Genomic DNA, 16,278 nt, shown 5'->3' on the forward strand with positions numbered 1-16,278 from the left:
AATTATGCTTTCCAGCGCATAGCGTTCAGCATAATTGCACGGAAATTTAAATTTTTCTTAAATGTGTGTAAATTTAAAATTTCTGATTATGGCTATAGCTTTTGTGGAAAGATTTAACTCCTTTTCTGGCGTGTTTGACCTATTAGCGTTTAGCTCCATGCTTCGATTTCTCTCCGCTGTCCATACAACTTTTAGCCATTCTCTCGATTGATTCGTCTGGACTCTTCTGCATACACACTGCATTGCTTCGTTTCTCATTTGCCAACTAAAATTTTCTCAATTACATACCCAGTATATATATATACATACATACCTATGTAAAATCTAAATATGTGTAGGGCTTTGTTCAGCGCTGTTTGGCTGGCTGCATCATTCGTTCGCTCATTCGGCGGCAGCCGGTTAAATTTGTTGGCCGTTTCGCCGGCTGGCTCAAGTTGTAATGTGGTGTTGTTGTCTGTGCCGAGCGAAGTTGGCTTGGGTGGTTCCTCTTAAAAAGATGAGGGAAAAAAAGACAAATAAAAAAAGCTGCTAACAACGCTTTTAACTAGCAAAGTTGCATTCATTAGTATACATATTTCTTCAGTCTGCTTCATTTTTCATTCGTTTTTGCATTTGCGCGAATACTTTTTTTCAGGCTGCGGAATTTTTTCAATTTTAGTTTCTACATATTCACATCGTTGCTTGTTACAGTTGCTTTTCAGTTGTTTCTTGCCACTGCATTATTGCCTTTTCGCTTGCGGTTTGTTGGAAGTGGTCGGCACCACCAGCAAAGTGAGTCATTCACTGCTGCCATCGCCTTTGCCGCTGCTGCCGCCATCGCCATTGCCATCTGAGGCTATGTGTGCCACCAGTGTGGCGTCATGTCATGTCGCCATCGCTCTGCAGTGTTGGCTGTGGCTGTGTGGTGCCACAATTTTTCTTGTAGCAGGCACAATTTTCGTACATAGCCTTGCTGCACGTCCGTTGCTCCTCCAGCAAAACACCGCTGGTTCACCCCAATCAACCATCGGCCGGCCAGTCAGTTGCTAAGCAAGCGGTGCCGCAAATCGTCTCGCGTCTGCCGGCGTTGCTGTTGCTACTGGTACTCCTTTGTTGCAACTTAAGTTCTAGTTCGCTAGTTATGCCTGCCATGCATTTGCTTTTCGGTGTACATATATGTATACTATTTGTAAGTCTATTTTGGTTTTTCTATTTCTATTTGTATCACTGCATGCAGCTGCAAATAATAAATCAACGCAAACATTACTGAATAGAATAGAATAACGTCATGGCTCTAATGACCCTAATAGGTGCCACCACGTCCAAATTGTTGTTTGTGTGTTGCGGGCTGGGCTGCTTGGGCCGAGTGAGTGAGAATTCAGTATGCAGAAATTTCCCCAGCTCTTCTCCCTTTTGACTTTGTTAGTAACTGCAGAGTCTTCGTTTTTTTTTATTTCGGTGAGTTATTTAATATGTTTTCGATTTCTGAAGGTTTGACGAATGATACCTAATAAATTAATAATGAATTCCATTAGTATGTTTGGTTATGAAAGTTCTTTTTGGTTTGCACACGCCAGAACTTCTTGGACTTGAGGAAAACTGGAGAGAGCAAATACCGAAGAGAACTCAATTAATTTGGGTACTCTTCAGTAGGCCACACTATACGTTGGCACGTTTCGTTGCTTTATACTTAGTATCGCATTCATAACACATTCTATGGCCTAGTAACCAAGCTGATAGATTTGTTAGTTCGTATGCGCAGTAATCACAAGCCTGTGATTTTCCTATTGAAAAAAAAAAATACTTTTCAATTTTCAAAATATGGCAAATTGGTACAAATGTTGGCGAAAAGTAAATGAGAAAATGTTTCTATTGATTTGCCTAAAAGCTTTGCATTAACATCTTTTTATCTACGCAAGTAGATATTTCTTCCTTCTTTTTTCGTTTAGAGCTACATATATGGGCAAATCTAAAAAAAACTGGTACTTTCTTGCTATTTCTAGTGCCTTTTCCAGCCTATTTGGTTATTTTATTTTGCTTTTTTATATAGGTTTTTAGGTCCTAAAAATCCGTTCCCCGGTTATGACATAATTAATTTTTCACCTCTTAAAAATTACATAAAAAATTCACTTGTTTTTAATATTTTTTTAATAAAAACATCTACATATAATTTAAAAGTTTTGCAACAAATTGATCAAACATTTTTTTTTTTGAGGCTTCAAGTATACCTCTATGAATTATATCCGAAAGTAACCAGCTTGATATAGTTTGCAACAATGAAAATAAAGCTTATACAAAGGTTACCTGTTTTTTTTTTTAGATTTGCCCAGCATACATAGTACATACATACCTTATTCTGCCATTATCATTTTCTATCTAGTTTGCGCCAAAATGGTAAATTTTGCGTGGCTGTGTCAACACAAATAAATTAACGCTTGAACGACTTGGTAAATAATTTCGTGTTTATTTTGCTGGCCTTGCTGCGCGGACCATTCAAAGTGAATGCCTGGCCAAATATTGTCTGGCAGAGCACGTGGCTAAACATCAATAATCAAATCCATTCGGTGCGGCATATTTTCCTAAGGGTGAAGCCAAGTACCCGAACAGTTTACATATCAATATAAATGCATAAGTTATTAGTAAAAACAGTTATTTTTAAAGCAAACTTTCTAAATATGTACCAAATTGGACCATAAATACTGGTTTACCAAATATGTCGACTCGTGCGCCAGCTATCGGCAAAACTTTTAGTGGATCCTAAATATGAACCAAATCGGACTAACGGGTTTTTCGAAATATCTCGACTCCTGCGCCACCTATGGGATTAACTCATCTTTCGTATTGCATTGTCGTCGGGTTCTGATCCATCAGTGAAGTTTCAAGTCTTTAGGTCATCGGAAAGTCGGAAGGGTCAAAAATTGACTGCAAGATTTGCTCATCGAATTACAACTCCCCACATTGTTTTAATGCAAAAAAATTTATACTTACCGACCCTTTTGGCATTTCAATGACGATTTTAGTTAAGGCCTTTTGCATTTCAGGTGACAATATATTTCGTGATCTGGGGATCGGCTTACGTTTTTTGAGCTAATTTTTCTTTGTTTTCAAATAAACAAATCCAACATAATGCCAATTTTAGTTCTGAAAACGGTAAAATACATCGTCTGCTAGAACATTATGCAAATGTACATAATATTAGCATTTATGATCAAAAAGTCGTTCATAACCAGAGCTCCAGGCCACTCCATAAGGCGGTGTGGTTCGGTTCGACGGTCCGAACTATTTAGGAAAAACATCTGCCGGTGCATCAACCGTTTTGAGAAGACCTATGAACCGTGATTCCTTTCTACTCGATTTTGGTTCAAGAAGTTCAATTGTCACCTTATAATCAATTGAGTGCTTGGAAAAGCTTCTTTTCGATACCTTTTTTCGATATCGAGAACTAAGTACCCTTTCGGTAGAGAATGCTAAAATTCTCGGCAGTTTCTCTAATCGTCGTCTAACCTGCTGCCTTAGACAAACACATTAGAATTCGAATCGTTCTCTAACCTAAATATTTGTTGCTGTCGCAATTGGCATTTCTATTGCCACTTTGTTTGTGTTTTTTGAGTGCCGTCAATTCGTTATGCGTTTTTATTTGAAAGGTTTTATTGTTACCAACTTGATTGGCTGGTCGATGGCGGCTCCTCCGTGCTCTATTTGTTTCACAAATAATTAATGTATTAGCTATTGTTGTCCCTCTTTCATATCTTTCACTAGATTTTATGATTTCCTCAAACCGACTTGGTTACAGTCCAAATATTTTAACTACGCAGTTAAATATTTAAAATATTTGTTTGTATATTTTTGTAGTTGTACAAATACTTTCCATCTACGTCAGACCCACTACTTAGATTATACGCTGCTGATTACACCTCGATGGCGCTCTACAATAACGGTACAACTCAAACTATAACAATTTTTAGTGAAGCTAGTTAAAGTTGTCGCGTTTCAAAATTTGCAGTAATTCAGTTGGTAGCTTTCAAATTATGAGTTATCCTTGGAACTGGATTGGTCAAGGATAAGTGACTTGACCTGAATTCGAGAAAGAAATGTTTTAAACATTTGGACTTTAATGTTAACCTTATAGGGAAACCAAAATATGTTCGTCTATAACTTTTTAAATAGCCTAGCTGGCGAGATGGGCATTTCACGTACACATTTCACTCAATTCTTTCTTAAGTCGACTTATGCGGTTATTGCTTATGACCACAGAAAAGCTCTTACTACTGTTAAGTGGCTCATGTCTCTAGTCCGTGTCTAAAATTCATGTCGAATCCTTAATAAAGTAAGTAGTAAAGACTACTTACTACAGCAAGTGGTGAAGAGTAGACACGGATGAGACAAGGATTGGAGACTGGATGAGCCACTTAACAGTAGTAAGAGTTCTTATTTTTTGAATTTTGAATTGTGTCGTTATTGCAGAGGACCAACGATATGTACATAAGTATGTATGTAAAATTTAAAGTTACTTTAATTGGTATTAACTTTATCGCTTTTAACTTTGCCTCACTTTCAATTGTGAAACTTTTTTGCAATTGCGAAAATGGCAATTAGCGGCCGGCCACCACGCTTTCGCCACGACTCTGCTTGTTGCGTTGTTGGCTGTCAATCCATTTCAAGTTGAGCTGAGCTGATTTTGAGTTGAGTTGAGTTCTGTTGAATTGTTTTTTTTTATTGTGACAACTTTTTGCAAGCGTTCAAAAAACTTTTAATTATGTTCAAATGTTTGTGTGTCAGCACGTTGCTGCGTTGCCGCCTACGGGCAAGGTGGGTAAAAATAATTTCCGCCGCATTACTGAAGTTTCCATTCGCAGCGAAGCGTACTATCCCTCAGCATTTTTGAAGGTCAACTGGGCGGTTTCATTGCACCGCTTCACTTTTCATTTGGACAGATTCAACCTTTTTTTGATGCAAATTATCAATTTAAGAGGCGATGACAAAAAGGATATGTGAAAATAAAAGCAACATTGATGCTGTTATGTTAATTAAGGTCATTATATGTATGTAGGTAGTCTTGCAATTTGTGTGTTTTGTTTTATTATAATGTCACAGTAGCACCGCCTTTTTCTGATCTACGCGCTATTCAAATATTTACATAAGTATGTATGTATGTAGTACATGTCTATATGTATGCAGGTACATACATATGTCCATACATACGTACATGAAATGTGTGCGCTAGCATGCGCTCCCAAAAAATGGCCGCGCCCAACCAAGCAAGTTCATACTTCAGCTGCGCCTCCAGCATTTATCACACCACAAAGCTTTGGTCATAAACTATCAGCTTTTATATGTACATAAAATAAGATATCAAACCTGCGCGCAGCAACAACCATAACAAAACAACCAAAAAAAAAAACTACATAACCTTTTCTCTGTAATCTCGCTTTTGACGTCCCGTGATTATGTAATCGCTTTCGCATGCCCTGCCTAACAGCGGGCGGGTGTGTGTGTGTGCATGTGTGAATATTAAGAATTTTGCTGATAAGCTTCTTGTACTTGCCAGCTGGTTAGCGAATAGTCACCGTGTAGCTCGCTCCATATTCGTTCCTTGTAAGCCGCGGCCTTCCAACCGGTGGTGGTGAGTGTTGTCGTCGAGTTTCTCTCAATCGTTTGAAGAAGTGTCTTTGAAGAGTTGAAGAAAACTGAAATTCGATTTGGTCAATGCATATGTATGTAGATACATATGCACATACATACATACCTATGTACATATGTACATTGTATATACTTAACAAATTTGTGACATCAAAAGTGAACTATAACAGGGGAAGGGGCGGACGGCGTTGCTGTTAATTTTGAAACGCTTTTTGCATTTAATATTTTTAGCCACCGTGTGGATCGGTGGAAATAAAATGCAAGAAATTACATACTAAAAATGATAATCGATTTCTTTGACATTTTTTAAGCTACATACTTACATACATACTATGTACATGATACTTTCACAAATACTTAGTTCGAAATGTACAGTAAAAAGCTTATTTCTCAGCTGACGTGCCTTTTCCAATTATATGCGGCTATAAGTTGTTCACAAGTTTTTTTAGAATAAAAATGAATGCGGCCTAATAATTTCAGTTGTACGCCATATTTCATTTGCACAGTTATTTTTCCTTGTGTACACATTCTTTGAAGTTCCAAAATACCGAGAAATACTGCGCCTCATTGGCCTTCAAATAATTGTGATGGCGCTGTGGTAATGATACTTTTGCACTTCAGGGCTAAGTCAGTTGCTACTGCTGTCTGTCGAAAGTAAATAAGTATGACTGGCGGGGTGGCTTATTTGTTTTAGTCTTACAAATTTTCCGGCTACCTACCGGCTATGCTGTGTCACCCACCGCCCGCAACGCTTACTAAGCGCAAACTTGGCAAATTTGCTGCGGCGTAATTTATTCCGCTGCGCTCGGGATTTCTGCGCTTTCAATTATGAATTTCCAATTAGTTTTGTTTAAATTAATGTGGTTTGTTGGTGCACAATACTTGTTTAACGTAAAGTTAGTTGTTGTTCTTGAGGCTCATGTTGAAAGACGTTTTTGGTTATACATACATAATATGTATTACATATGTACATATGTATGTATGTAAAGTGCGTAAGCTTTGTAGGAGGATAAGCGAACTGGTCTTAAAGAGTTAACGAGTCTCATTTTCGAAACAAAATATTCTCATCCCGAATGCTCTTCATATACATGCATAATTTGCCATCTTCCAAATTCTAATCTACTACATATTTTCATTTATCATTGCAGATAGTCACACTGTGAGCGGCGCATTCAGTTTTAGAAACCCTGCGTTGTAATCTCTCTTGGCGGTTTGATAGGAAAACCCAGCTTCAGTTTTTTTCTTTAAGCTCAGCGTAAGCAGCAAGCAAAACAAAACACATCAAAATGTCTACAGTCGACAAAGAGGAATTGGTCCAAAAGGCAAAGTTGGCCGAACAATCTGAAAGGTGAATTATTCTAGCCATAACATAAATAAGTAAATGGTGTATTTTATTAACAATGATTTTTTATATATATTTTCAGATACGATGATATGGCTCAGGCTATGAAATCAGTCACAGAAACCGGTGTTGAACTGTCAAATGAGGAAAGAAATTTACTCTCCGTTGCATACAAAAATGTTGTTGGTGCCCGCCGGTACGTTGCTTTCTTATTTACTTAGCTTTTATGATTTGATAACTGAAAGATATGTACATATATATGTATGGGAACAGAATTGTGAGTGCGCGCGGTCTGCTTCATAGATTGCTTGTGAATTTTAGCGAATAGAATTAATTAATTAAATAGATATAACGGCGTTAACATGAATTCGTATTTTTAAAACTCCGAGCAATATTTTAGAAGTCTAAGTTTTTAAGTGTAAAGCCATTTGGTATTAATGCTAAGAGAATTGCAGTTTCGCCCTAGTTTCCTAGTTTTGTAGAATAGCTAAAATGTGGCTTATAATGTAATTAAGAATTTAGTAGTACTATATATGTATAAAAGTTGGCTAGTTTTTACAGTATCAAACACTTTTATATTAATGTACGAATCTCACAATTTCTTCTCAGATCATCGTGGAGAGTAATTTCATCAATCGAGCAAAAAACTGAATCCTCCGCCAGAAAACAACAGCTCGCCCGCGAGTACAGAGAACGCGTGGAGAAGGAACTTAGGGAAATTTGTTACGAAGTTTTGGTAAGTTTTTTTTCGGTGTGTATTTTTTTAGATACTGTTTTCATGTTTCAGTCATACAAAATTAGTAGTACTGATTAAAGCACAACGAAAATATATTTCCACACTAATCCATTCGCCTGGAGCTGAAGTACATACTTTGTTTTTGTAGAGTTTCAGAATAATTTAAATGTGATATTATACATATATGCACATATATGTTTGATAAAGGACAGAACCTAATTCCTTAATAGAGTGCGATTAAACAGCGAAATAAACTACACGGACGGCTTTATTAACTTTTGTTTATTTTCCCATGCACTATACAAGCAAGTATTTTTCGTTTTTTTCCGGCTGATGAAGGGTGCAGATAGCGATTTTGTCACATAAAATTTGCTCACTTTCGATACGTGTCAATGAAAATTATGTTTTTTTTTTGCATTTTTTGTGCTCAGGAGTTTTTAATACATGAAATTTTCTTATACAACTTTACCAAACGCCATACAAGCGTTTGATCGAGCTTCAGCATGGCGGCCAGAAAATAAAAATTGCGATTTTTATTAAAATTTCCCTCAAGTGGCCTGTCAAATACGGTCGGTGTTATGCAGAAATTGTGTTTGGCAACACCAAATTAACGGCAGCTTGGCCCAACAAACTCTCTCTCTCTCCTCGAGTTTGTTGGAACAACAATTGCACGCAGTTTGCCAGTGTTATATCTCATTTTGCGGTTTCTCTCCTTACAAATTGCTTATAAGATTTTGATTTATCACTTTTACTTATCATAACTTTTGCACTTCAGCTTTCTTTTTATAAAATTGCAGTCTTTGATTTTAATCTCTAGATTAAAAGTTTTTGTTCAGCAATTTTTTCTCCAACAACTAGGTTTAAATTACACGATGAGTCGCGAAATATATCTAACAACTGATTTCGAAATTTGCCAAAAATCTCCTTAATATGAAGATTTTGGCACTAAACCTAATTTGGTCGAGGATCGAGTTTTACTTTTGTCACATTCTATTTAAAAAAAAAAAACGTGAAAAGAAAATACCAAATAGTAGCGCCAATGGGTCGTTTTAGGTGTTTGTTAGAGAATTGATTGAGCTTTAACACAGTATCTACGAAGACAACTTGTTGAGAATCTAGTAAATGCACCAAACAGGTAAAATTAAAAATAAGACTACCGTTAATTTCTTCACGATCCAATGATCGGATCTGAACTAAAATAGTATGGGACCACCTTTCCGTTAAAAAAGGAATTATAGAAATCGGTTAACGTGGTCCAAAGTTATGCGGTAACATACATAAAAAAAATATATATATTCCGGCCTCCTTTTTTTGAAGTCGGTTAAAAATATATTTTTACTATTAACTTATTTTTTTGGAGTGCTCTTTTTAAATTGTTGTTCAGATTGGATTGTACTTTCTTGGCATATGTAAATAAAAGCTTTTTGAGCTGTGAATGCAAGTAAAACTTCACACCAAGCTGATATGTAAACGTTTCATATAAATTAATAGTCAGCCTTATCATGAATATTTTGGTGAAAAATTTCACCGGCAAAAATTTAGTTCACCGAAACGTTCACTTTATCATGAAGGTGGAATAATTTCGGGTGAACGGCATTTCACACAGAAATTTCGAAGTAGGTAACAGGTGAATACGGTGTACGATAGCGTGGAAATGATTCGAAGTGAGCTACTCGCTTGATGAATATTCAACATACAATAGGAAAACTACTTGGGCGAAATGTAAACGAGTTCACACGAAATGAAAAATAAAACTTTCTGAATATGAACCAAATCGGACCATAAATACGTGTTTTCCAGATACCTCAACTCTTGCGCCATCTATCGGCAAAATTTTTGTCTTGTTATTCCTTTTAATGTAGGTAATACATATATATTACAAACATCAACTAAATCAGACCATAGGCCCAGTGTTTCGAAATAATTCGACCGCAGCACCACCTACCGGCTAAATTTTTTGTGGAATTATTTCCTCGCATGTAGGTGATTATGTATGTATGTGCATATCGTATCCACCAAATTCAATACCACGAATGAGGTGGCACCGAAAAAAATTTATTTCGGCTGCCGTCTCAATGCTTGTCTACTTCACAAATTTATTGTTGAATAACTATAGTAGAAATTCATATTTAGTATCTAGATTCGTTTAGAAAACCATTCAAAAGTTTTGAAGAAAATCTGTTTCTTTGCTCTTTTGAAACATTTTCGAATTATCTTATACGTGGTATTGCATTTGGCCGATGCGGGGTATTGCGCGCCAAGCGACTATGTATTATCAAAGAATAAATTAAGTTAAAATAAATACATATACCAAATTATTTACGTTTTTTTTTTAAGCAAGCAACATTCTTGCAACGGTATTGACATTAACACTAACTCGATTAAATAGAAATAGGCGAATGGGAATGTCAAGCGATAATTAAACAATAGCAAAAACAACATTACTTGTGTATGTATGTATATTCACTCGTCAATTTAAACTAGGCTATAAAAAAGTGGCATAAGTTGAAAGAATGAATGGCGCAGTTGGCTAGCGCCTAACAGCTGGTTTTTCATGTATATATGTATGTATGTATGTACATTCATATGTAGATACAATTGTAAATGTCACACCGTTCTGTGCATCTTCCGCTTACTTACCTTTAGTCCATAGCCCACAAATTGCTGCACCAGCCATTACCTTCTGAAGGCTCCACACCCTGCTGTGTGCGGCTGGCAAGCACTTAGCAAATATTAAAAAAACAAAACCATCATTAAAAGCCTCGGCAATGAAATTCATTGAAGTATTTACATATGTACATATATATGCCTATACATATCCTTAATGCCACACCAAGCATTTTCTTTCTTTATACCGTTTCTGAGCGTTTGAGCAATTGTCTCGTTTGTCATTGCCCCATCGACCTCAAACGTCCTACCTAATATAACTACTTTTCATTAAATTTTACTTTCGATTCCGATAATTTACTATGATTATGATGCCTCTTTGCTTACTCTGCAAGTCTTCTGTGTTAGAATGGTTTAGTGATTAGAATAGAAGTGTTCGTTCGCGGCATATTTGCCAACAGTCTGCTTGCTCGCTTTCAACGCCTCTGCAGCAGCGCTTTTAATAGCACAAATTGAAATTCAATCGATACCGATAGAGAAAACGTATATTTTTAAGTGGGTTTGTGCGCATTTAACTTTTCTTGCACCCATAGCTGGTTGCTGGTTGCTGGTTGCTGGTTGCTATTGTTTCCATCTCTTTCACTTTCCTCTGGCACGCGCATTGTTTGCTGGGCTATTTTATAACCTTTTGTTGTTTGAGTTCGATTCGAAATCGCTTAAACTGTATATGTATCTAGAAATTTGTTCACTCCTTGTCTACTAATGAAATGGAATATAATAAAAATAATCGAGAGCAGTTTTTATAACGCCTTTTCGTTTGATGCGTGCCATGAAATCGCCAGTAATAAATTTTATGTCAAAAAATAATTTTGTAGATATATGTATGTATGCATTAGGTTTTTAACAGCAGCAAATATTAATTTCTCATCTGTGGTATATGCATACATATGTACATACAGTTGTCCACAAAATAATAGGAGTGGGATATTTTAACCTGTTTTGGCTATTTGTCTTTAGTTTATTTAATGTTTCGTATTTTTTTGTAAAAGCCTAGCTGGTAATACAACAAACACCATATAAATTTACATTTTCAAGTTTGTACAAAAATTATAAAAATTCTGCAAATTTTCACCAAAATTTCAAACTATTTAACCAGAATCTTTAGAAAATATGTTGGTATGCAGTTTTGTAGCCCATTCAATTCTAGTCTGAAGAAGTGCAAGTTTCAAGCTGCTAAAAAATTCCGTTGATTTTTGAGAATTTTTTCGGTTGAAGGTGTTTCACGTTTTTTCCATACAAAGTATGTTCGACAATTTTCTTTTATATGGGGACAGTGCCAGCAAAAAAAATTGCCAAAAATCAACGGAATTTTTTAGCAGCTTGAAACTTGCACTTCTTCAGACTAGAATTGAATGGGCTATAAAACTGCATACCAGAATTTTCTCTGAAGATTCTGATTAAAAAGTTTGATATTTTGGTGAAAATTTACAGAATTTTAATAATTTTTGTACAAAGGTTGAAATCTGAATTTATTCGTTGTTTGTTGTATACCCAGCTTGACTTTTGTATAAAAATAATAAACATTAAATAAACAAAAGACAAATAGCAAAAACTGACCAAAATAACGCACTCCTATTATTTTGTGGACCACTGTACATACATATATAGTATGTACATTAGACCAAGTCAAAAAGAAAAAAATCCTGCAATGTGACCAGAATAAGACTCAAATTTTAGCATTTGGTACAGTAATGCTCCTCCATGAATCTCCCCTCTCTAGGACAATTGTAAGAGGTTCCGCGTCGTCGAGCCTTTAGTTTTCCCATACGAATCCGTAAGGAGAAAGTTTCCATCGGCTCCAGATTTGGACAAAAATGAGGTCAAAATGTAAAAAAATCGGGTTTTTTGCAATTTTGAATTTTGAGAAGATTTAGCAAACAAAAAAACAAAGGGTGATAGAACCTTCCACTTAAGCTTTATTTAAAGTTTGGGCTTCCGACTACAATCCTTGAAAATACTATCCCTACATCTAAGGTCACTTTTAGTAATTTATTGAATAGCAAAAACTGATTTTGGCACAATTACAATAACAATAAGCGACCATCAGGTCAAGGATTTTTATACCCGAGCGCACTTATGCACAAGGGTAAATATTTTAACTTTGTTCGCATAACGGTTGTTTGTACTAGCCAAAGCGAATCGATATAGATATAGACAAATGCATACATAAATGCTCAGAATGAGAAGAGAAATCCTTTAAGCCATGTCTGTCCGTCCGTCTGTCCGTGTACACGATAATTTGAGCAAAAATTGAGATATGCCAATAACGAAATTTGGTAAGTAGGTTGCCCTTTATCCAAACGAATGTCAAAACTGTCTACCTTTGGCTGATGAATGATGAGATGAACAATTACCAGAAGCGATCAGATACAGATAACAAATCAATCAAGCACCAGAGGTAATAAGTGACATAGAACGTTTTGCAGTAACACCGACGATATGTGTATCTCGGTACCCAGTTTATCAATTTCTCCCAAACTCGGCACATTTAGCAACCTTGGCGCAAAAAAGCAATATGTTAAAATTTTTTGCAATCGGACTAAAATTACCGCCACTTATCATATAACGGTAAATTTCAGAAATGCGAAAACTCCGATATTTCAATAACTAAAGATGCCAACTTAGAACAATATTCGGTTTCGCCCGAACTTAAACTTCTTTACTTGTCAAATATTGCCACTAACGCCACACTTTAACGTCGTCCGTCTCGAAATCTCGAGCTGATGGAAACTTTATACTTACGGATCCGTAATCAGTAGAGAAAAGTTTGCCATATAATCAATAATAATGCGCTATCATCTACTTACTCGTATATTTAAAAAGTACTAAATACCCAGCAAAAACTTTTCTTTTTTTGGTAAGCGCTTACTTTTTCTATCGATGGTGTAACGCATTACAATACGCCTCAAGACAAAATTTTTTATTTTCTCGTTTACCCACTGCATTACCCTTTCACGCTTACCTCCGATGATATGCCCAGGTTAAAGTAATGCGTTTTGTAAACTACACCTTTTCCAACAGTATTTCGAAAAAGCACAAATGCATTTCAGAAAATGCCAAATGAATTTCAGAAAAGGCCAAATGAATTTCAGAAAAACTCAAATGTATTTCAGAAAACCTCAAATGTATTTCAGAAAAGTGCAAATATATTTCAGAGAAGTTCATATGTATTTCAGAGAAGACCAAATGTATTTCAGAAAGAGCCAAATCAAATTCAGAAAAACACAATTATGTTTCAGAAAAGTTCACATGATTTTCAGAAGAACGCAAATGTATTTCGGAAAAGCACAAATGTATTTCAGAAAAATATTTTTAGTAGGGCTGTGCGACTATTCGATTACTCGAGCAAGTTGGTTAATCAATTATTCGGTTAATCAATTACTCGAGTAATCAAGATTTTGATTACTCAAAACGATGATTAATCGAGTTACTCGAAATATGATTACTCAAAAAAATAACTTTGCTCGTTAAANGAATACAGTTGTGCTTTTCTAAAATAAATTTGTGTTTTTCAGAATTTCATTTAGCTCTTTCTGAAATACATTTGGTCTTTTCTGAAATACATATGAGCTCCTCTGAAATACATTTTTTCTTTGCATTACTCCATCGATGCAAAAAGTAAGCGGTTACCAAAGAATCAAAGTTTTTGATGGGTATACATACATATGTTAAAGAATTACCTCCTCAATAAAGGTAACCATTTCAGGGAGTAGCATCCGCAAATTTCCGATTTTCAAAAATTAGGGTCACTCTAATGTACATACATACATACATACATACGTATATATAATTATCCGAAACATATTTATAACGTGTCATTGTTTCAACAGATAATCAATCGCATCCCTTTGATAGTTAATCAGCCGTGAAAGAGGTCGTTGGAGGTATTATGGCAAAGAAATTTAGACCATGTACATATGTATGTATGTCACCGGGTCAAAGCTAAAAAAAGAAAATAAAGGCGGTAGCTTGGGCATTACTGTCCTTACCCTTCTTTTCACAATGTGCATATCTCTTTACTCACGCAACCCAGCAAACACCAAACGAAAATATCCAGAAACCGTTGACAAATTTTATGATTCTCAATTCCCGGCGTTGAAAAAATGAACAACTCAAAAGGTTGGATAACAACTTTAGAACTGGCATTTTCTTAATTTTTTCAGTTTGAGAACACATCCGTTTTTTAACAATAAATGTGCCGTTTTGTTGAGAATTCTATACATCTAAAGGGGACATTGATGTATGTATGTATGTAGGCACATTCGTTCTCAACTCAACCTCAGTTATTGTCAAACCCGAATGTTTACTGGGCTCCGACTATACATATACATATACATATATAGGTGTATGTTTGCATGAATGCTCGTGCATGCGTGAAGTGGAGCTCTGTGTATGCCCTGCCCTTCCCTTTTTGTTTTACCTTCGCTTATGAATGCGCCGCCAATGTTCCAATTACTGTCTCCATCGTGGCATGGCGAGTTTTTGTTTCTGTGTTTAATCGCAATCACTTTCATTTTTACCGTTTCTGCTGTTGCAAAGCCGAAGAGTGGTTGATATAATTAATCACATGAAATAGGTATCTATGAGTATATGTGAGTATGCGCAATTTTAGTGGCATCAAGGATGCCACACACACTGTAACTGTGCCCGCTATATTGCTGTGCCCACTTGGGGTTTATATTATTTGAGTTGTCCTATGGAGCGGAAAGCGCGTGTCAAAAATAACGTCATTAAACGGTGTATCGTCGATTCAGTTTGCAGATAACAGTACAACGAACAACAACAGTCTGTCACTTAGCATGTTCTTCAAGCAGTAGTTACAAGGCACATTAGTCAATTTGGTAGTAGACCAGAAGTAGAGCAAAAAATTTAGCTCAAACAATTAGAACCATCCCTAGAAAGAATAGATCGTTCATATAAAAATTATTCAATAACTTTCCAGCAACTCTCTAGTAACTTAATATTCGAGAAAAATAGCCGAAAAAGTACATGATTGTAAAACCAGTAACAGTTTGCAAATTTCGTGAACAGCTGATTAATTTGTTGCTCTCTCAATTTTCCTTTGCAAGTTTTTGGATACATGACACCCCAAAACTGGATAATTTATGACAATTATTGCAAATTATTTGCTACATGAACAGGCATAATATTAGATGACTAACATTTCCGCTCAGAAGGGCGGGTTTGTGTCTCTTTTTCCTTAAGCTTTTAGTTTTTTGTATTTTGCGCCACATTACAGCTTATACATACAAAGCATTTTCTAGCCGCGGGCTTGAGAACATTTAACCAGACTCCCACGTTTCAGAAAATTTTTTGCCAATTACAGTATCGGCAAATATCATATTCGTTTACTGTTTGCTATTCGATTATGTAAGAAATGGCGCTTCTCGCATTTTGCTAATTGCATCACCGAGTTTTTCGTCTAATTTGAGGTGTGCACTCTTCATGTTGTCATTTGAATTGAGTGATGAGAAATAGGAATGGTCGGTTTCACACTCTGAAACATTTCTGCCATGAGAACAACTCAGTTTGTAGGCAAGAGAGGCAATGCGGTGAGGTAAAGTTTCTTAAAAAGTTGTTCCAGCTTCCTACCCCGCATTAAAGTGGTAGTTCTGCTGCAGCGCACCAACACATGCGCAACTACGAAAATGACGCTGCGCAACTTTCAAGCGCAATATTTACAAATACACATTTTATTCATCCAGTGTGAAACCGTGGGAATAAAATTGTTCTGCCATTCTAGCGTGAAACAGCCCAATTGCAGTATAAACTGCGACGTATGCCATTGCCTGACGATGGATGGCCGCTATTTGAAAAAAAAAACTCTTTTTTTTTTGAGGTTAGTCGGTCCAGGAATTAAAACCAGAGTCTTGAGCTCTCTGAACTCACCATTCGGCCACGGTGGTCGCCACAC

The 16,278-nt window shown here is 36.1% G+C and overlaps 1 protein-coding gene across 3 annotated transcripts in view; it reads left to right on the forward strand.

The window, feature by feature from the left end:
- LOC108368450 (tyrosine 3-monooxygenase/tryptophan 5-monooxygenase activation protein zeta) overlaps positions 1-7,790 on the forward strand; it is a 43,762-nt gene extending 35,972 nt beyond the window's left edge. For all 3 annotated transcript variants that reach the window (XM_017623301.1, XM_017623302.1, XM_017623303.1), the window contains exons 2-4: positions 6,768-6,967; positions 7,044-7,157; positions 7,571-7,790. In XM_017623301.1, coding sequence (XP_017478790.1) covers positions 6,906-6,967; positions 7,044-7,157; positions 7,571-7,775 — 381 coding nt within the window. In that variant the 5' untranslated portion in view covers positions 6,768-6,905 and the 3' untranslated portion in view covers positions 7,776-7,790. The remainder of the gene's footprint in view (positions 1-6,767; positions 6,968-7,043; positions 7,158-7,570) is intronic.
- The last annotated feature ends 8,488 nt before the right edge of the window (positions 7,791-16,278 follow it).

This window comes from Rhagoletis zephyria, unplaced genomic scaffold (genome assembly GCF_001687245.7).
Source record: "Rhagoletis zephyria isolate East Lansing unplaced genomic scaffold, Rhagoletis_zephyria_1.1 Rzeph_scaffold_03128, whole genome shotgun sequence".
Taxonomy (NCBI): domain Eukaryota; kingdom Metazoa; phylum Arthropoda; class Insecta; order Diptera; family Tephritidae; genus Rhagoletis; species Rhagoletis zephyria.